The 21492-nt window shown below is 46.6% G+C and overlaps 2 protein-coding genes, 1 non-coding gene and 1 pseudogene across 12 annotated transcripts in view; 2 read left to right on the top strand and 2 right to left on the bottom strand.

Moving 5' to 3' along the window:
* The first annotated feature begins 5447 nt into the window (after positions 1-5447).
* On the top strand, positions 5448-6087 carry LOC138389928 (large ribosomal subunit protein eL8 pseudogene; annotated as a pseudogene).
* Positions 6088-10135: 4048 nt separating this feature from the next.
* On the bottom strand, positions 10136-10243 carry LOC138391050 (U6 spliceosomal RNA). Its single transcript, XR_011234691.1, has one exon. It is a non-coding gene; the product is annotated as a U6 spliceosomal RNA (small nuclear RNA).
* A 1632-nt stretch (positions 10244-11875) lies between these two features.
* Positions 11876-13320, top strand: RXFP4 (relaxin family peptide/INSL5 receptor 4). The gene has a single exon (XM_069478604.1). The coding sequence runs from the start codon at positions 11945-11947 to the stop codon at positions 13076-13078; it is 1134 nt and encodes a 377-aa protein (XP_069334705.1). The 5' UTR covers positions 11876-11944; the 3' UTR covers positions 13079-13320.
* Positions 13321-16275: 2955 nt separating this feature from the next.
* The window catches only part of ARHGEF2 (Rho/Rac guanine nucleotide exchange factor 2), a 50345-nt gene continuing 45128 nt past the window's right edge, over positions 16276-21492 (bottom strand). For 6 of the 10 annotated variants that reach the window (XM_069480436.1, XM_069480438.1, XM_069480443.1 and 3 more), the window contains 8 exons: positions 21036-21236; positions 20373-20492; positions 20175-20242; positions 19997-20032; positions 19734-19784; positions 19081-19524; positions 18492-18705; positions 16276-17464 (listed from right to left, as the gene is read on the bottom strand). In XM_069480436.1, the coding sequence (XP_069336537.1) occupies positions 17391-17464; positions 18492-18705; positions 19081-19524; positions 19734-19784; positions 19997-20032; positions 20175-20242; positions 20373-20492; positions 21036-21236 (1208 nt within the window). In that variant the 3' untranslated portion in view covers positions 16276-17390. The remainder of the gene's footprint in view (positions 17465-18491; positions 18706-19080; positions 19525-19733; positions 19785-19996; positions 20033-20174; positions 20243-20372; positions 20493-21035; positions 21237-21492) is intronic. The other 4 variants (XM_069480437.1, XM_069480442.1, XM_069480441.1 and 1 more) reach the window with 1 other exon arrangement.

The raw sequence follows: 21492 nt of genomic DNA, 5'->3' as shown, positions 1-21492 counted from the left end.
GAGCAAACAGCATTGAGGTCATCCTGTTTCAGAGGAGCCCATGGCCAGGACTAGGGGCTGGTGAACATAGGACGTGGCTGGACTAGCATTGCTAGAGGAGGAACAGATGCTTCGCTGAGGCAATGGGAAGAGACAGCAACAGTGGTCTGGCAGCCACCAGGGCTCTTTCCTCCATGCTTCTTATTGTGTATGACAACATTGTTACTTTCTGCTTTCTTTCCTTTTCACTGTTGAGTAGTATATCATGATTTGTTTGTCCATTCACCTGTTGGTGGGTGATTAGGTTATCCATTTGAGTTGTTCCCAATTTTAAGCTACTTCCAATAAAGCTGCTGTGAATATTTGTGTACAAATCTGTTTTTTTTTTTTTTTTTTTTTTTGAGACAAAGTCTCACTCTGTCACCCCAGCTAGAGTGCAGTGGCATCATTATAGCTCACTGCAACCTCAAATTCCTGGGCTCAAGTGATCCTCCTGCCTGAGCCTCCCAAGTAGCTGGGACTACAGGCATGTGCCACCACAATTAGCACATGCCAGCTAATTTTTCTATTTTTAGTAGAGACAAGGGTTCTCACTCTTGCTCAGCCTGGTCTCCAACTCCTGATCTCAAGTGATCCTTCCACCTCGGCCTCCCAGAATGGTGGAATTACAGGCATGAGCCACTGTGACCTGCCTGTGTACAAGTCTTTTTGTGAACATACATATACTTTCATTTGAGTAAATGCCTAGGAGTAGAATGGCTGGGATATATAATAAGTGTATGTTTAACTTTATAGGAAACTGCCAAATTCTTTTACAAAGTGTTTACATCATTTTACATTACCACCAGCAGTGTATGAAAGTTCTAGTCACCCCACATCCTCACCAACAGTTACTATAGTAAGTCTTTTTAATTTAGACATTCTATTAGGAAAGTAGTATTATTTCATTGTGTTTTAATTTGAATTTTCCTAAAGACTAATAATGTTGAGCATCTTCTCATGTGCTTATTCCCTGTATCTTCTTTGGTGAAGTATCTGTTCAAATCTTTTGCCTATTTAAAAAATAAAGTAGTTTTCTTATTGAATTTTGAGAGTTCTTTAAGTATTCTAAATGAAAATCCTTTATAAGGTTTGTGATTTGCAAATATTTTTCTCTTAGTCTGTGGTTTGTCTTTTCATGCTCTTGACAGCTTTTCAAAGAGTATAAATTCTTAATTCAATGAAGTTCAACTTATCAATTTTTTCATTTATGGATTGTGCTGTTGATGTATCTAAGAAATCTTTGCCTAAGCAAAGGTCACAAAGTTTTTCTCCTTTGTTTTCATCCAGAAATTTTGGAGTTTTAGATTTTTACAATTATGATTTATTTTGAGTTAATTTTTGTGCATGGTGTGGGGGAAGGACTGAGGTTCTCTTTTGCACACTTTCTTTTTTTTTTTATGTAGATATTCAACTGTTATAGAACCATTTGTTGAAAAAACCATTCATTCTTCAGTGAATTGTCTTTGCACCTTTGTAAAAATCAATTGACTATAAATGTGTGGGTCTATTTCAAGACTCCTAATTCTCTTCCATTGATTTATGTGTCTGACCTTTTGTTAATACCACACTGTTTTGACTGCTGTAGCATTATAGTAAGTTTTGAAATCAGGCAGCATGAATACTTCCATTTATTATCATTTTACAAAATTTTTTGACACTTTATAAAATTGTTTGGATATTTGTATTGTGACATTAATTTTTTAAAAGGGGAGTAAATGAGGAGGGGGATTCAATTTCCTTTTTTTGAGACAGAGTCTCAATCTGTCACCCTAGGTAGAGTGCAGTGGTGTCATCATAGCTCATTGCAGCCTCAAACACCTGGGCTCAAGCCAGCCTCCTGCTTCAGCCTCCCAAGTAGCTGGGACTACAGGCATGCGCCACGATGCCCAGATAATTTTTCTATTTTTAGTAGAGACAGGGTCTCGCTCTTGCTCAGGCTGGTCTCAAACTCCTGAGCTCAAGCAATCCTCCTGCCTCAGCCTCCCAGAGTGCTAGGATTACAGGTGTGAGCCACTGAACCCAGCCTTACATGAATTTTCGAATCAGCTTATCAGAGAGATATATATATATACATATATATATATATAAAGCCTTTTAGAATTTTGATTAGGATTGTATTGAATCTATGGGCCAGTTATGAAAACTGACATCTTAAGAATATTATTGAGTCTTCCAACCCATGAACACATTATACCACTCCCTTATATAGTTCTTCTTTCTCTTAGCAATGCTTTGTAGTTTTCCGTGTACTAGTATTGCACTTCTTTTGTCAGGTTTAACCCTAAAAATTTTTCTTTTTTTCTTTTTTTGGTGCCCTACCAGTTTTACTTTGGAAAATAAAAGACATGTATTATTCTCACTGCCTTTGCAATTTTTCTGTAAACCTATAACTATTCTAAAACATAGTTTATTAAAATCCAAAAATAAGAAGCAAAAGCTGCTCCAGATGAGAAGGAATCAGTGAAAGATCTCCAGATACATGAAAGATCAGAATGAAAGGACACCCACAAAAGAAAACAATAACTTCATGCTAATGGAAAGAAACCAAAATGAGAATATTGAAATGACTGATAAAGAATTTCGAATATGGATTGTAAGGAAGCTCAATGAAATACAAGACAAAATAGAAACCCAACACAAAGAAACCACAAAAATAACACAGGAAATGAATGAAAAATTCACTAAAGGAATCAAATTATGGCTGGGCGTGATGGCTCATGCATTCTGGGAGGCCAAGGCAGGAAGATTGCTTGAGCTCAGCAGTTCGAGACCAGCCTGAGCAAGAGAGAGACCCCATCTCTACTAAAAATAGAAAAAAATTAGCTAGGCAACTAAAAATAGAAAAAATTAGCCAGACATGGTGGTGAATGCCTGTACTCCCAGCTACTCACAAGGCTGAGGCAGAAGGATTGCCTGAGTCCAGGAGTTTGAGGTTGCTGTGAGCTAGGGTGATGTCATGGCACTCTAGCCCAGGCAACAAAGTGAGACTCTGTCTCAAAAAAAAAAAAAAAAAAAAAGAAAGAAAGAAAAAGAAAGAAAATTATTTTTAAAAAATCAAGCGGAGCTTATGGAAATGAAAAATTCATTCAAGGAATTACAAATACAGTGGAAAGCCTTAAGAGTAGGCTAGGTCAGGCAGAAGAAAGAATTTCAGAGCTAGAAGATGACATCTTTGAATTTAACAGTTAAAGAAAAAGAATAGAGAAATAAGAGGAACGAACAAAGCCTACAAGAAATATAGGATTATGTAAAGAGGCCTAACATAAGAATTATGTTCACCTTCATCCCTGAGGGTGAAGAAGAAAATACAAAAGGGCTGGAAAACCTATTTGAGGGAATCCTGGGGTAAAATTTCCCAGTTCTTACTAGAAATCTAGACATTCAGGTACTAGACGCACAATTGCACTCCTGGGAGATTCATCACCAAGAGGCAATCACCACAACATATAGTTATCAGACTGGCCAAAGTTACCACAAAAGAGGAATTCCTACAAAGGTGAAAGGTGTAGGTGTAAGGTGTAAGGTGAAAGCATCAGATAACTGACAAAGGAAAACCTGCCAGACTAACTACAGATTTCTCAACTGAAACCGTACAAATCAGAAAGGACTGGAGCCCCATTCTCAGTCTTCTCAAACAGAATAATGGCCAGCCTACAATTTTGTATCCTGCAAAACTAAGTTTCTTAGATGAGGGAGAAATAAAGATTTTTCTTAGATGAGCAAACACTGAGAGAATTTGTCAAGACCAGACCTGCCCTGCAGGAAGTACTCAGGTCTGCATTATGCACTGATCAGCACAATAGACACTCACCAGTATAAAACCATCCAAAAGCTTAAGTTCAGAGCCCAGATACCACAATCTCTCAAGAGGTAAAATAAAGCAATAAAGTTCTATGCAACAGGATGAACAGAAATCCACCCCACTTACCAATTCTTTCAATAAATGTGAATGGCTTGAACTCCTCACTGAAGAGACATAGGCTGGCTGAATGGATAAAAATATACAAACCATGTATCTGCTGTCTCCAGGAAATTCATATAACCCACAATAATTCATACAGACTCAAGGTGAAGGGATGAAAAAAAATATTCCATGAAAACGGAAACCAAAAGAAAGCAGGTGTAGCCATTCTCATATCAAATAATCCAGGAAATGGATGTCACCCACAATAACTCGTACAGATTCAAGGTGAAGGGATGGAAAAAAATATTCCATGAAAACAGAAACCAAAAGAAAGCAGGTGTAGCCATTCTCATATCAAATAACATAGACTTCAAATCAACAAGAGGAAAGAAAGACAAAATTGATCATTATATAATAGTGAAGGGAACAATTCAACAAGAAGATATCACAATCCTAAACATTTATGTACCTAACACAGATGTGCCCAGATTTATAAAGCAAATCCTAATTGATCTAAACAAAATGATAAACAGCAGCATTGTAATAGCTGGGGACTTCAACACCCCACTGACAGAATGGGACAGATCCTCCAGGTAGAAAATAAACAAAGGAACAATGGACTTAAACAGGACTCTAGAACAAGTGGGCCTAACAGACATTTACAGAACATTCTACCCCACACCTACTGAATATACATTCTTCTCTTCAGCTCATGGAATATTCTCTAAGACTGATCACATCCTAGGCCACAAAACATATCTCAAAAAATTTAAAAAAATAGAAATTATACCATGTATCTTCTCAGACCACAGTGGAATAAAATTAGAAATCAATTCCAATACAAACTCTCAACTCTACACAAAGTCACGGAAATTCAACAACCTACTGCTGAACAATTATTGGGTCAATGAAGAAATTAAGATGGAAATCAAAATATTCTTCAAACTAAATGACAAAGGGGACATAAGTTACCAAAATCTGTGAGATTCTGCAAAAGCATTCCTAAGAGGAAAATTCATAGCCTTAAATGCCTATGTCCAAAAGACATAAAGACTACAAATCAACAATCTAATGAATCATCTCAAGGAATTGGAAAAGGAAAAGCAAACCAAACCCAGCAGAAGAAAATAAATAACTAAAGCCAGAGCAGAACTAAATGAAATCAATTCCAAAAGAATTATACAGAAGAATAAAACAAAAAGTTTGTTCTTTAAAAAGATAAACAAAATCAACAGGCCTCTTGCTGGATTAACCAGAGACAGAAAAGAAAGGACCCTAATAAGCTCAATCAGAAATGAAAAAGGAGATATTACAACTGATACCACAGAAATACAAAATATCATCTGTGAATACTTTAAAAATCTCTATGCACATAAACTTGAAAACCTTGAGGAAATGGACAAATTACTGGAAACACACAACCTTCATAGACTCAATCAGGAAGAAATAGAACTCCTGAACAGAGCAATGTCAAGAAAATTGAAGCAGCAATTAAAAAGTCTCCCAGCTCCAGCCGTCCAACATGCCGAAGGGAAAGAAGGCCGGGGGCAAGAAGGTGGCTCTGGCCCCTGCCGTGGTGAAGAAGCAGGAGGCCAAGAAGGTAGTGAACCCCCTGTTCGAGAAGATGCCAAAGAACTTTGGCATTGGAAGCAAGAGAAGAAGCAGCGACTGTTGGCCTGGGCTGAGAAGAAAGCTTCTGGCAAAGGGGATGTCCCCACTAAGAGACCACCTGTCCTTCAAGCAGGGGTCAACACCGTCACCACCTTGGTGGAGAACAAGAAGGCTCAACTGGTGGTGATCGCACATGACGTGGATCCCATCGAGCTGGTTGTCTTCCTGCCTGTGCTGTGTCGGAAGATGGGGGTCCCTTACCACATTATCAAGGGGAAGGCCAGGCTGGGGCGTCTAGTCCACAGGAAGACCTGCACCACCGTCGCTTTCACGCAGGTTAACTTGGAAGACAAAGGAGCTCTGGCTAAGCTGGTGGAAGCCATCAGGACCAACTACAACGACAGATACAACGAGATCCGTCGTCACTGGAGAGGCAACGTCCTGGGTCCAAAATCTGTGGCTTGCATCGCCAAGCTGGAAAAGGCAAAGGCTAAAAAACTTGCCACTAAACTGGGCTAAATGTACACTGTTGTCTCCTGTACATAAAAGTAATAAAAGTCATTCCCCAGCCAAAAAAAAAAGTCTCCCAACAAAAAAAAGTCCCAGACTAGATGGTTTCACAGCCAAATTTTACCAGGCTTACAAAGAAGAACTGGTACCTATACTGCATAAATTACTTCATAATATCAAAAGGGAAGGAATCTTCCCCAACTTATTCTATGAAGCCAATATCATCTTGATACCAAAGCCAGGAAAGGACACAACAAAAAAGAAAACTATAGACCAATACCCCTTATTAATACAGATGTAAAAATTTTCAGTAAAATCCTAGCAAACTGAATTCAGCACATCAAAAAAAAAAAATAAAAAAAAATAATCCACCATGACCAGATGGGCTTCTCATCCCAGAGATGAAAGGATGGTTTAACATACACAAATCTATAAATGTGATTTACCACATAAATAGAAGCAAAAACAGAGACCATATGATTCTCTCAATAGACACAGAAAAAGCATTTGACAAAATTCAGCACCCTTTTATGATAAGAACTCTTAACAAAATAGGCATAGATGGAACATACCTAAAAATTATAAAAACCATATATGACAAACCCACAGCCAGAATCATACTGAATGGGGAAAAACTGACAGCTTTCCTGCTTAGAACTGGAACCAGAAAATGTTGCCCACTGTCACCACTTCTATTCAACATATTGCTGGAAGTCCTACCCAGAGCAGTCAGGCAAGAGAAGGAAATCAAGAATATCCAAATGGGGACAGAAGAGCTCAAACTATCACTCTTTGCTGACAATATGACCTTATATCTAGAAAACATTAAGATTCTGCCAGGAGACTCCTGTAATTGATAAATTCATCAAAGTCTCAGATCACAAAATCAATGTACACAAATCAGTAGCATTCCTATATGCCAATAACAGTCAAGCTGAGAATCAAATCAAAGACTCAATACCTTTCACAATAGCAATAAAGAAAATAAAATACCTAGGAATATATTTAACCAAAGAAGTGAAAGACCTCCACAGGGAGAACTATGAAACACTGAGGAAGGAAATCACAGAGGATGTAAACAAATGGAAAAACATACCATGCTCATGGATCAGCAGAATCAACATTGTCAAAATGTATATACTACCAAAAGTGATCTATAGATTCAATGCAATTCCCATTAAAATACCAATGTCATTTTTCACAGATCTAGAAAAAATAATTCTATGCTTCTTATGGAACCAGAAAAGAGCCCAAATAGCCAAGGCAACCTTAACCAAAAAGAACAAATTGGGAGGCATCACTTTATCAGACTTCAAGCTATACTACAAGGCTATAATAACCAAAACAGCATGGTACTGGCACAAGAACATAGACCAATGGAACAGAACAGAGAACCCAGATATAAAACCATCCTCATATTGCCATCTGATCTTTGACAAAGCAGACAAAAACATACACTGGGGATAAGAATCCCTATTCAATAAATGGTGCTGGGAAAATTGGATAGCCACATGTAGAAGACTAAAACAGGATCTGCACCTCTTACCACTCACAAAAATTAATTCACAGCGGATAACAGACTTAAAACCTAAGGCATAAAACTGTAAGAATTCCAGAAGAAAATGTTGGAAAAACTCTTATAGACGTTGACCTAGGCAAAGAATTTATGATGAAGACCCCAAAAGCAATCACAGTAACAACAAAAATAAATAAATGGGACCTGATCAAATTAAAAAGCTTCTGCACAGCCAAGGAAACAATCAATAGAGCAAATAGACAACCTACAGAATGGGAGAAAATATTTGCATGCTACACATCTGATAAAGGGCTGATAACCAGAATCTACAAAGAACACAAGCAAATCAGCAAGAAAAAAATCAAACAACCCCATTAAAAAGTGAGCAAAAGACATGGAGAGAAACTTTTCAAAAGAAGATAGATTAATGGCCAACAAACATGAAGAAAATGCTCAACGTCTGTAATCAGGGAAATGCAAATCAAAACCACAATGAGACATTACCTAACTCCAATGAGAATGGCTTTTATCAAAAAGTCCCAAAACAACAAATGCTGGCATGGATGCAGAGAGATAAGAACATTTATACACTGTTGGTGGGACTGTAAACTAGTATAACCTCTATGGAAAGTAGTATGGTGATACCTTAAAGAACTAAATGTAGACCTACCATTTGATCTAGCAATCCTCCTACTGGATATTTATCCAGAGGAAAAAAAGACATTTTATAAAAAAGACACCTGAACCCGAATGTTTATAGCAGCACAATTCATAATTGTAAAGATGTAGAAACAACCCAAGTGCCCATCAATACATGAGTGGATTAATGAAATGTGGTATATGTATACCATGGTGAACTAATACCTCTTGTATTATCCTAGATGGAACTGGAGACCATTCGTCTAAGTGAAGTATCACAAGAATGGAAAAACAAACACCACATGTACTCACCATTAAATTGGAACTAATTGAACAACACTTATGTGCACATATGGAAATAAAACTCATTGGAAATCAAGCAGATGGGAAGGGGGAGGAGGGGATGAGTAAATTCACACCTAACATGGACAATGCACACTATCTGGGTGATGGGCACACTTATAACTTTGACTCAAACTGTACAAAACCACTTTATATAATCAAAACGTTTATACCCCTGTAATACTCTGAAAAAAAAAAAATAACCATAGTTTATTGAGAGAGAGATAGATTCAGAACTTGTTCCTGAGCATTGGAGCTGCCCATCCTCCTTACCAACTGGAGAATTTTCTCCAGTAAATCTTGGCAGACATAGGAAGAAATAGAGATGGTGGCTGATTGGGTGAATGTGAGATTAGGGATTTGGATTAGGGGCAAGTTTCCTACTCTTGCCATGTATAGGCCCTACAAGGGTCTAATCTCTGTCCCCTGTACTACAAGTTCAAATGCAAAGCTCCCTTCTCTTTGGCCAGGTGCGGTGGCTCACGCATGTAATTCTAGCACTCTAGGAGGGCAAGGCAGGAGGATGGCTTGAGTTCAGGAGTTTGAGACCAGCCTGGGCAACATAGCGAGACCCAAGGGCAGGGACTGGCACTTCTGGCACTCAGGAAGGGAGAAAGGATAACAGGTAGAAAGAAATGCCTAAAGAGTTTCATGATGTAGTGGAAAAGACTCCTAGGAGTCAAGAGAATTTTATCTCCAATCCTGACTCTGCCATCGCTTCCCTGGTGGCCTTGGGCAAGTCGCTTTCACTCTCTCTAAAGTGACAAGTTGAACTAGATGATCTTAAAGATCACTTCCATCTCAAAAAGTTTATTCTCCATAAGGAGAGCAACCATATTTTATTTCATTTTTTTGTCTCCCCAGCATCTAGCACAGTGCCTGGCACTTAGTAAGGATTCAGGAAACGCTGCAATTAGAGAATGAATGAATGAATAAGTGAACAAACAAACGAAATGCTAGAAAAATGGAGTTCATAGACATGATCAGACATTAAAATTTGGATCCTGTCAAAAGGCCTTACTCAAAGATCCAGAAGGCCACACACGTGGCCCCAAGGCCACAGGTTCCCCACCCTGGGAAGGTTTTAGCCTAGAAATGAATAAAGGTAAATAAAGAAATGATCAGAGGACCAGATGTTTTATTTTTTTAATTTTTTTTAGACAGAGTCTCACTCTGTTGCCCTGGCTGGAGTGCCGTGGTGTCAGCCTAGCTCACAGCAACCTCAAACTCCTGGGCTCCAGTGATCCTCCTGCCTCAGCCTCCCGAGTAGCTGGGACTACAGGCATGTGCCACCATGCCTGGCTAATTTTTCTCTATATATTTTTAGTTGTCCAGATAATTTCTTTCTATATTTTTTTTAGTAGAGACGGGGTCTCACTCTTGCTCAGGCTGGTCTCGAACTCCTGACCTTGAGTGATCCTTCCACCTTGGCCTCCCAGAGTGCTAGGATTACAGGCGTGAGCCACTGCGCCCGGCCTGGATGTTTTAAATGGATAGCAGAATCCTGGAATTCTGACCCAGCCTCTTTTCTCCAAGCCAAGAGAAAATTGGTCCAACACATTAAGCAGTTATCTTTTCTTTTTTTATTTATTTTTATTTTTTTTTATTTTTAAAAAACTTTGTGTCATCCTTGCGCAGGAGCCATGCTAATCTTCTCTGTATCATTCCAATTTTAGTATATGTGCTGCCGAAGCGAGCACAAGCAGTTATCTTAACTACCAGATTGGCAAGGTGATTCTGGGTGGGCAGAAGAGTAGACACGGATCTTAGAGATAGAGTGACTGCACAAAGTCACAGCAGCAGCCCATGAGGCCAGGAGGCAGGCCGTGGGGCTCACCTGACCTGGGCTGCACACTCTCCTTCCGCCATCCTCGTCACGCTCATCCCTGCCTCCAAAGCCCACACATCCTGGCATCCCGCCTGGATCTCTCTCACCTCCTGGGTTTCTCCTATGGGTTCATCAAGCCCACTGCTGATTTATTGTCCTAACGGGCCCTTCTCCTCCCCCAGCACTCCAAGGGAACTGAACATCAAACATTATCATAATTAGCCAGCAGAGGGCAAGAAGGCTTTGAATATGTTGGAATCCTTGAAAAAATCCTCACTCTTTTGCCTACCCACCTTCCGCCTTCTCTTTTTCTCCATTGCAGCTTCTGCAGTGGGTAGAGATGGAGGGAATGAAAGGGAAGGACCCAGTGAGGCATTTTTTTTCCATTTAGGACTGAGATCATGTGGAGACAGGATGAGGTGTGGGGAGGGCGTATCCCAGGACCCGTAGCTCTGAAAGAGGGTTTGGCGATGGAAGCAGAGTCCAGGGTACTGTTGAGTTCTGGCTGCACAGATTGGAGCAGGAAAGGTGAAAGGGCAGTGGGGGTGACAGGGGTTAGCAAGACTGCAGGAACAGAACTGAGGCATGCCCAGGTCCACTCAAGTCCTCACAGGCTCAGTATTCCCAGTGGGGAGGGAACAGGAAGCTGTGACTTCCTCTCTCCTTTCCCTCCCTGCTCTTAGTCTCAAGGTCACTTGCTGCCAAGATGAATTCCAACCTGTTTTAGTTGGCACTGTTCCCCAAGCGTGATAATAACTGCTCAGTATCCTGCTCCCTTCCACCACGAACGCCCCAAACGGCTCCTTTGAAATAATCATCATTCATGCAAAGACATACAAAGAGCTGTTTCACACCTACTACCAATTCTGTGAAGCAGAGACTTTTATCTGAAAAATCTTAAGCAAGGAAACAGGCTCAGGGGAGTGAAGTAGCTTACCCAGACACACAGCTAGTGAGTAGCAGGCCCGGGACTCCAGAATCTCAGCTCTTTCCTCTCGGACACCCATTCTGATTCCCTGCCTCTGGGCCCCCTCCCAGGCCCCTTCTCCTGGGTCCCAAGGGAGCACTTTCTGCAGAAGGGGTGTGTATGTGGGGCTCTGCACAGTTAGGATTAGAGGAGTCTGTAGTGTGTTTCTTGTCATCCCTGGGACAGGGAATTCCTAGCTTCCTCCCTGGGGTGGAGGGTTGGGGCCGCCCTCCACAGTGGGATAACTCCCTTTTTCCCCCTCCTTCTGTGCCAGTACAGAGCCCTCCTCTCTCTCTCTCTCTCTCTCTCTCTCTCTGTCTCACACACACACACACACACTCTCTCTCTCTCTCTCTGTCTGTCTCATCCGAGTCGGGGCTCTTCCTTGCCCTGCCCCACCCACTAGGATTCTGGACCAAGGAAGGGGCGGGTTGTCCCATCCACACCCCTCCCTCTGAGATGTGGGCGTGGGCCCGAGCTCCTGGCAGCTGGCCACAAACAAACACTCAGATCTAGAGCCTCCCGCTGACCGCCTGCAGTGGCCTCTGCCAGTCTGGCAGGTACCTGTGGACCCCTCTGCTCAGCACGAACCTCTGATGCCCCGCGATGCCCACACCCAATACCTCTGCCTTTCCACCCACGTTCTTCTGGGTCAACACCTCTGGAGGCAGTGTGCTGAGTGCTGCTGATGCTGCTGATGCTGCTATGCCTGTTCAATTCCTGGCTCTGAGGGTCATGGTTGCCCTGGCCTATGGGCTTGTGGGGGCCATCGGCTTGGTAGGAAATTTGGCCGTTCTGTGGGTACTGGGTAACTGTGCTCGGCGAGCCCCTGGCCCACCTTCAGACACCTTTGTCTTCAACCTGGCTCTGGCGGATCTAGGGCTGGCACTCACTCTCCCCTTCTGGGCAGCCGAGTCGGCACTGGACTTCCACTGGCCCTTTGGAGGTGCCCTCTGCAAGATGATCCTGACGGCCACTGTCCTCAACGTCTACGCTAGCATCTTCCTCATCACGGCGCTCAGTGTTGCTCGCTACTGGGTGGTGGCCATGGCTGCAGGGCCAGGCAGCCACCTCTCACTCTTCTGGGCCCGCGTGGCCACCCTGGCAGTGTGGGTAGCGGCTGCCCTGGTGACGGTGCCCACAGCTGTTTTTGGGGCTGAAGGTGAGGTGTGGGGTGTGCGCCTCTGCCTGCTGCGTTTCCCCAGCAGGTATTGGCTGGGTGCCTACCAGCTGCAAAGGGTGGTGCTGGCTTTTGTGGTGCCCTTGGGTGTCATCACCACCAGCTACCTGCTGCTGCTGGCCTTCCTACGGCGGCGGCAACGGCGATGGCAGGACAGTCGGGTCGTGGCCCGCTCTGTCTGCATCCTGGTGGCCTCCTTCTTCCTCTGCTGGTTCCCCAACCATGTGGTCACTCTCTGGGGTGTCCTGGTGAAGTTTGACCTGGTGCCCTGGGACAGCACTTTCTACGCCATCCATACTTACGTCTTCCCTGTCACGACTTGCCTGGCACACAGCAACAGCTGCCTCAACCCTGTGCTGTACTGTCTCCTAAGGCGGGAGCCCAGGCAGGCTCTGGGAGACACCTTCCGGGACCTGCGATCGAAGCTGTGGCCCCAGGGCCGAGGCTGGGTGGAACAGGTGGCCCTAAAGGAGGTAGGAAGGCCGTGGGTAGTGACCACCCTCCCGGAGGGTGGCCCATCTACTGTGCTTACCAACATGGACAAAGGGACACCAGGGTGAAGGGTGCAAGCTGAGCACTCTCCTTTCTGAGATCTGGAAGGTATAGGATCCTTGCATCCCAGGGAGAGGCTGCCCTCTCTGCCAGGCGGCAACACCCTCAGGGAAAAGTCTGATCTTTGATCCCCAACTCTGGGTGTGGGGGAGGCGGGGGCCCGGATCAGGACTGGGTGTGACAAAGCTTGTCTCTATTTGGAGGTGGGAAAGAGAAGGCTCTGAGAATAAACCTCTGGATTATCCACAAATTGTCTTGACCTTTTATCCCAGCTCCACCTCCAGTTCAATGTGGAACAAAAGGATTTGTTGCCCCATTTCTGCTTTCTGTAAGAATTCCCAGGAGATTTTCCGGAAGGATTCTAGGCTAATGGATCAGAGGTCGGTGTCCATCTCTTTTTCTGTCCTCCCTATCCTTCCACCCTCACCTCAAAACAGGGTTTCCTGTGTCTTTGTACCAAGGCCAAAAAAGCCCTCTCCCTCTGGCCATCCTCCCCATCTTACCTTCTCAGGGGTGCCCACAGATGCTTGCTACGTGCAGAGGCCTCAGCTGCAAAAGCTGTAGTTCCCCTGCAGGGATGCCAGGTGTGGGGTCTTGCCGGAATCCCTGGCACCTACCAAGTTCTGGGCGTAACACCCTAGTGCTGACTAGAAGTACCTGTGGTGTCTCCCTTTAAATCAGGATTTGAAGGGACAAGTGAAGATAATGAATGACAAGTCAAAGACTTGGGTGGGGCAAAGGGAGGTTAGAAATTGGGAGATCAGGCTGAAGGTAGAGCCAGAGAAGTGGAAATCACGGAAAGTGGTGTTATCAATTGGGGTGTCCCAGCACCTGGATTTGAACCTTTACCTTGGGCAAATTACTCTGTACCTCAGTTTTCTTACCTGTAAAATGAGCTATTGAGGATGAAACTGCCTGAAACATAGTGTTAGCTATTATTCTTACACCCTGTAATAGAGACAGAGAAGGAAAAGGAGGAAATAAGGGGACAGCTGGAAGATGGGGGCAGGGAGCCATGAAGGTCTCATCTGGAATGTTTTTGCATGCTCTAAGTGGGGTATAATGAAACTGAGGGGTTGGGCCCTCAAACCCCTCTTGAAGGTATGTTCTCCAGGGCAGGGGCTCCCTTTGGGTTCCCATGTTCATTATGACTCATCAGTGATGAAAGTTAGCCATCAGAAGGGACTTCCTGGGGGGGAGGAGGCAGAGGAAAGATGAGGTGGAGCTTCCACTTCCATTGTCTTTGCTCCTCACCTCACCAAGCTCTCTAGCCTGTCTTGTAACCCAGGACAACACTGGCTGCTCAAGATCCTGGAGCAACAGCTGGGAGCAGTGAGTGGGGAGCCCCCGCCCCAGTTCCATTCTATTGCTGAGCAGAAGAGGCTCTAAGGAGCCACCCAATTCACAATATATTAAGCAATGTAAAGAGATTTAATTAGCCTCTTGATTTAATTTCCTCTTTTTGATAATGTTTAAACTAGTTCCAAAACTCCAGGTCTGTTCTCAGCCAGTTCGGGATGGAAAATCTTCCCCCACCTAAGTATCCCTCTTCCCACCCCCAGCAGCTCCTGTTAGCTTTGCTGGGCTCCGGATATTGGCTCCTCTGGGGGTATCTCTGCTTTATGGGACCCGGAGGTAAATATTGACAAAGTTTACGTAGGTCCAAGTCACAGATGAATGAATGCATAGACCTACCCTTGGCGGTGGCAGAGGGAGGGGAAGGGTGCAGCGATGGAGGAGGGCTGGGCATGGCAGGAGGCTTGTGCTCTCAGAATGGAAGGCAGGCAATGTTTTGGGGAGAAGCTGGGCCCTGGCTCCCTGGAGCACAAAGCCAGAGGGCTCTGAAACTGCAGCAGGAGAGACAGAGGTTAAAACTGAGTTCCCAAACACGGGATTAGGGAGGGGACAATAGACAGAATGACCAAAAGATGTAAGGGAGGGACCTAGCTCTCAGAAACCCAGAGAAATGCTTTGATGCCACATTTCAGGGCTGAAGACGAGGTTTTGGGAAAGGGGAGGCAGAAGGGACAGCACTGCTGAGAACAAGGCAGTGTTGCTCAGCAGTCAGCTGCGGGCTTCACACCTACTCTGGGATCTGTCTCCAGGTTTCACTGTTGCTCTCCTGACTGGTACCCCTTGCTGGACCCGTGGAGGGTGTCGCTAGCACCTGCCCTCCCTTTCTTGGTGGTCACCGCATGCTATCACCTGTCCCCACCCCACCCACCAGCCTTCCTCCCTCCACTCCACCTTTACCGCTTTGGGTCCCGGCTGCTTCCAGCTGACATGGCAGACACCTGCTAAGCCATCTGTCTGTGTTTGAAACCTGAAGCACTGGTATTTTTAGGCAGAGTAGCCAGGAAGGGGGAAGTGGAAGATTGAAACTAAGAGGGCTGGCCCCTTCCTGGCCTGACAACCTTTCTGCACCCAGGTTTCCCTGTCTGCAAAGTGAAAACAATTTCTCCCTCTCAGGATTCCTGTAATGGATGAGAAAGCACCTTGTAAAGGCCAGATGCTGGTGGGTGAGTTACAGGAGTGGAGGGTGCTGGCTGCTCCCTGAGCCATGTGATTTCAATTCCTCTTTCTAGCTGAGGTCCTGCTGAGGGCCTGAGCCCCATTCTTCTCATCTTCCCCACAGGCTCCAACAGGGATGCGCACACGTGCCAGCATTTATATAACCCCAGACGCTCCCCTCCTTCCCTCCCTCCCACCCCTGGCCCCAAAGTTGGGTATCACCCAGAAACAGGAAGTAACCAAAACCAAGAACTGAAACCAGCTAATCCTTCACTGCCTCTCAAAGAGGCAAAAAGCAAATGAGCAGCTCCTAGGAGGGTCACCCCAAGGCACTGACACTAAGGAGATGAACAAGGGCAGGGTGGGGGCTGCATGTGGAAACGAACACGGGGCAGAGGCTGACAGGAACTGCACGGAGAGGGGCAACAGGCTGAGACTTGAGTACAGCACACAGTACGATGAAAACAAGTTCCCTGATATTAGAATCCCCAACACTGGACCCTGACCGAGTGCCCCTTCAGTCTTATCCTTGTATTTGTGAATTAAAACAAAAAAAAAAGATTTGCAGCAGCTACTTTTGTTAGTGCCCCTCTCTGCAGTGAGGCAGAGACCGCCCTTCCGGTGAGAGGGAAAGTCCCCTTTGAGAGGGCCGTTGGTCACTGCCCTGCTCGCCCCTCGCCATCACCCTCAGAACTGACAGACATTATGAGAGACAGCACCTCATGGGGTTCCAGGTCTTTAATTTTTCCTGCTTGATCTTTTTTTTTGCATTGTTTTGTTTTTTAACACCAAATTGGCAGAAAAATGGCCGAGGCTGGTGGGCATGGGGCGGTCCATTGAAAAATCCCCAAAATTCACACTGAGGTTTCAGGTCATGGTTGCTGAGGTGGAAGACGAGGTCAGGGTTCCTAGAGATTTCCCAGCCGACCCTAGAACGTTTTTGCAAATGGCTGGGGAAGAGGTCAGTATAGGTCCTCCATTACTGTTGACGAAGGGAGAAGTCGTGTTCTCCGCCCCCCTCAACTTGTTCAGAGATGTGGAAGTCGAAGGCTGCGATCTCTAATTGCCTACAATCTTCTCTTAAAAATATAAAACACGTGCAGTTGGCTTTGGTACAAAAAAGAAGAGAAAACAACAACAAAACATTCTGGTCCCTGTAGATTTTTTTCCCCTCACCCGTTACAAACCATTATGGTACCCCAACTTCTACTCCGTCAACTCTAGGAAGCCAGGTTATCGCCCTAGGGCTCCCATGGAGGACAGAGAGAAGGGAGGACAGTGGTAAGAGGTGGAGGGGACAGGGCAGAGGGACATGGCCCTGCCCACAGCCCTCCTTAAAGGGCAGTATGGTCCTGTGGCTGCAGCCTCTCCTCAAAGATGGGGGTTGCTGGGGAGGGGCGTTAGGGCTAGAACCCAGCAGCTGCATGGTTAAGCCTGAATATACCCCAGTAGTGTTAAAGAACAAGGCCCCCTGATCCCTATGGCTTGGTTCCCATGTCCCTGGTCCTTTAAATCCCCCCTCTCCCCCATAACTAATAAACAATAAATAAATAAATTTTCCTAAAGTAGAGGGAAGAAGGCATGAAAAACTGGCATCTGTGGTGGAGCTTTGGATGCCACCTGGGGGTATTGTGGCCTAATTCCCCCAGCTTCTTAAATGGCCCCAGGTATCCAAGGATCCCAAGAGCTGGCAAGAACAATCAGCAGTTCTTTCAAATGTTCCCTCATCATTGGCAAATTGGAGTCCCCAAGGTTTGCCCCCCTCAGTAATGTTCTTCAGTGGGGCACAGGGCAGGGGGAGGGGCCCCCTTAGCTCTCTGAGGCTATAGGCTCCCCGTCGCGGCTCTCCGTCTCCTCTGGGATGTCCTGCATTCGGGTGAAGTCTGAAGGGAGACAGGGCAAAGCCAGTTAGTAAGCGGGGGCTCCCATGAGGATCTGCACCCCCACAATAATGCCTCCCCATCTGCGGGCCCGGGGGTTCTGAGGATTGTGAAGGATGGCAGAGGTCTGTGAGTCCTAGGAGGGGGAAACCTGCCAACAGAGTAACCATGTACCCACACCTAAGTACACACCTGATACACTTTTTAAGTACACAGAGATACAATTTGACTAGCAAAACACTTGGCTGGAGCGGTGACTCACGCCTGTAATCCCAACACTCTGGGAGGCCAAGGTGGGCGCATTGTTTGAGCTCAGGAGTTCAAGACCACCCGGAGCAAGAGCCAGACCCATTTCTACTAAAAAATAGAAAGAAACTAGCTAGACAACTAAAAATATACAGAAAAAATTAGCCAGGTGTGGTGGCATGTGCCTGTAATCCCAGCTAATGTAATCCCTTGAGGCAGAAGGATGGCTTGAGCCCAGGAGTTTGAGGTTGCTGTGAGCTAGGCTGACGCCACAGCACTCTAGCCCGGGCAACAGAGTGAGACTCTGTCTCAAAAAAAAAAAAAAAAAAAAAAATACAAAACACTTTGAGATTATAATATGAAATTACAATAGCTTTTGGTTACTTTCTATTTCCTGAACCAACTATAAGAACTTGGAGGTCTTTGAAATTTTTTCACTTTAAAAATCTATTTCTCACCAGGCACAGTGGCATACACCTGTAGCCACAGCTACTCGAGAGGCTTGCGCCCAGGAGTTCAAGTCCAGCCTGGGCAACATGGTGATACTCTGTCTCTTAAAAAAAAAACATTTATCCCTACTTGAAAAGGTTGGGAGTCTCTGACCATTTGGAGAAGGAGAGGCCCCTACACACTCTGCTTCCTAGAGTTCCACCACTCATTCATCCTCAGACAAAACAGGAAGTCCTCTCTGTGTCCCTCCCTACAGTTACTGTAGGTCTCAGGGGTCAGTTGGGGCCCATTTGGAAGCCACAGCCAAAAGGCCTGTACTCAGGCTGCACTCTACCTCTAGTCCATGTCTCCGCCAGGGTCTCACCTCGTGGACTGTGGGGCGGAGACAGACGGCTGCTACCTTCCTCCTCGCTGCCAGTGTCAGGGTCACTGCTGTCTTGCAGCCGTTCCTCGGGGCTACCCAGTTCCTGCCTCTCTCGATCCTCAAAGGGTCGATGGATGGAGCGAACAGTCACAGGCAGATCCAGGCGGTCAGGGCCTCGGCTGGGCTGTGGACAGCAGGCAAGAAAAGCGGCAGGCCAGGGATTGAGCAGCGTGAAGACTGCAGGGTCTGCTTAGCTGGGGCCAGTGGACCCTGCTGGCCCTGATATGTGATTCTCTCCACCAGGGCTCACCAACAACTCCCCTTCAGTAAATCTACCACCAACTGATTTCTTTCAGCGTCACCACCAGGTTGCCATCCTTCCACACTCCTCGCTGCACCCATCTGAATTTCTTTTCAGTTCTTCAACCAGTATCTTAATATCCTTCAAGTCTATTGCCTGATTTCATCTGGGCTTGAATCCCCAACTGCCCAATTTCTTTCAGGTTCTATGGATTCTTATGTCTGCCCCAGGTCACTTCACTACTCCAGGCCGCCTTACCTGTGGGGGGTTGAAACTCAAGTACAGGGCATCGCCTGCAGGGAGGCTACGCCGCCGAGGGTCCAGAGGCCTGCGGGCCCAGGGGGCCTCGGCTGGGAGTGGCTCAGTCTGGCCCAAGGCGGCCAGTTGCCTGCGAGCCTCTTCAGCTTCCCGCTCCAGCAGAGCCCGGGCCTGCTCGCTCTCCCGGAGCCGGGCTTCCAGGCTGCCGGCCTCGGTTGCTCGTTCTTCGCCTAGCCGCCGGCAGCGTCGCAATTCCTCCTGCAGCAGTGCGTGTTGCCGCTGCAGTAATGCCAGTTCTGTGGCCTGCTTTTCAGGAGCCGTGGGGGCAGCGCCAGCCCTGCCAGCCTCCCCATCCCGAGAGTTGGCTCGGGACAGCTTTTCTCTCCGCTCAGGGCCCTCAGGGAACCGGGCTTCCATCAAGGTGTCCTGCTGGGCCACAGCCGCCTGGGGGTAGAATTGGGACAGAAAGGTGTATCAGAAACCCCTGTTTTCTTCTATCCCTCCCCTCACCCCCAAGGGCCTGGTCATCACTCCTGGAAAGCATGGACTGGGGGAATATTTAGAAAGGTCTGTTAGGATGGTTATGCCCCACCTAAATGGGCATGTCTGACCTGGCCCCTCCCCTCCCCCATGCTAACCCCTTCCCTACTGACCTGTAGGCCATGTAGAAGTCCATAGAGGTTGACCAATCGCTGTAACGCCTCCTGAGGACAGAGGAGAGGGTGGAAACAGGGCCCAAGCTTCAGGACGGGAGAACTGCCCAGAAGTTGAATAAGTGTGGGTGTGGGGATGATAGCATCTGGAGAGATACTCTGAAGTGTAGACTCTCCCCCACGCCACTCCAACTTGGGCTATAATTTCTCAGACTGAGAATACCCTCCCTTAAGTCTCCTATACCGTGAAATTCCCATCTTACCTCCTGGGGAGATCTCAGCTGATTTCCATTTCGATCCTGCAGAAATGGGCAAGGATGGGGAGTCAGCAGGCACACAAATCTCTGGTTCCTGTCCCCAGTAGCTTTGTGTAGGGGATCCATAGGCCAGCTGTCCTGTTCCCACCCTCTAGCCAAGTCTTGGAACCTCTTGAGGACCCACCTTCTGGCTGGAGTCTGAGTCAGCTCTGCAGAGCTCAATGGAGCCATTGAAGGTTCTGGTCTCACCGTCTGTTGAGAAGGGGAAAAGGATGGGCTGGACTCATTTCCCCAGGGCGCTGACACCACTGGCTCCCTGGTAGCACCCCATTCTTTTTAGCCCCTCCCACCTACTACCTTGATTCCCGGCCCTGGCACTCACTGGCAGTGACCCCAGGACTCGTGTTACCACCGCTGTCTGGTTCCAAGGCCAAGGTTGGTTCTCGGGGCGTCAAGAGCAACTCCACCCCAGGCCCCACCAGCAGGTCTTTCAGGCCCTCCACTGTGAGGAAAGAAGAAGTGAGGACAGAAGTGATGTAGAACCGTGTGGGAATGCTGTGCACCCCCACACACGGGACGCGCAGGCTTCCAGGGGAAGGCTCCTCATGGGCAGCAGGGCTTCACCCGCACAACCACGTGGGAGGCAAAGGGCACGAAAGGTGGCTGAGGGGAGAGCTGGGCGCAATGGCGTGCCTGCAGTCCCAGCTACTAGGGAGGCTCGGGTGGGAGGATTGCTCGAGCCTAGGAGTTCAAAGCCAGTCTGGGCAACAAAGTGAGACCCCTGTCTCAAAAAAAAAAAAAAAAAAAAAAAATGCCTAAGAGGCAGCACAAGTGTATGCAGCGTGAGTGGTGTCAAAGAGTAGCAAGGACCTGTGACCTCCTCCCCTGCCTTTCCCAGGAACCAGCACAGACTAGGCATTCGGGGATGTTTATGGACCATGGGGTTGGCATCCCCCTTTTCTTTGTGTGTCCAGGTGTAGTCGTGTGTCCATACTCTGTGATGGTGAGTCTATGAGCCTGGACTCTTCCCTGGGAGCTCCCTTACCCTCACGGATGGCATCCTGCAGCAGCCGCTCGCCGCGAGGGGACTCAAGGGACTCTGAGCGGAAAAGGCCCCGGGGCAGGTTGGGCAGGGACATCCCACTGCTGCCATCCTCTTCCGCCTGGAAATGGGTCATCTCAGCAAACAGCCCGACCTTCTCTTGCAGCAGCTCCACCAGTGCCCGGTCCTTCTGCTGCAACTCCACTGTGGATAAAAAACAGGTGAGCACAGGGCAGGGCCTGGGGGGACCCAGAAGACCCAGTGCAGGGGCAGCCCTAGGGGCGGAGGGGTAGGGCTGGGCAGAGTGGCAGGACTTAATTTTGGTTTTTTGGCATTTATGAAAAAGAAAAAACTTTTTTCAGGGGAAAAATGACACACATACTTTTGCTTTAAAAACAAAAGTAAAAAAGATTTGTGGCACGGGTTACAGGTTGTCCACCAGTGTTCATTCTTCCCATCT

This window comes from Eulemur rufifrons, chromosome 8, assembly GCF_041146395.1.
Source record: "Eulemur rufifrons isolate Redbay chromosome 8, OSU_ERuf_1, whole genome shotgun sequence".
NCBI lineage: Eukaryota > Metazoa > Chordata > Mammalia > Primates > Lemuridae > Eulemur > Eulemur rufifrons.
The sequence above is the reverse complement of the archived record's forward strand: the minus strand, read 5'-3'. Positions and strand labels throughout refer to the sequence as shown.

Coding starts and splice junctions, on each gene's coding strand:
- RXFP4 (XM_069478604.1), top strand. CDS start 11,945: ATGCCCACACCCAATACCTCTGCCTTTCCACCCACGTTCTTCTGGGTC.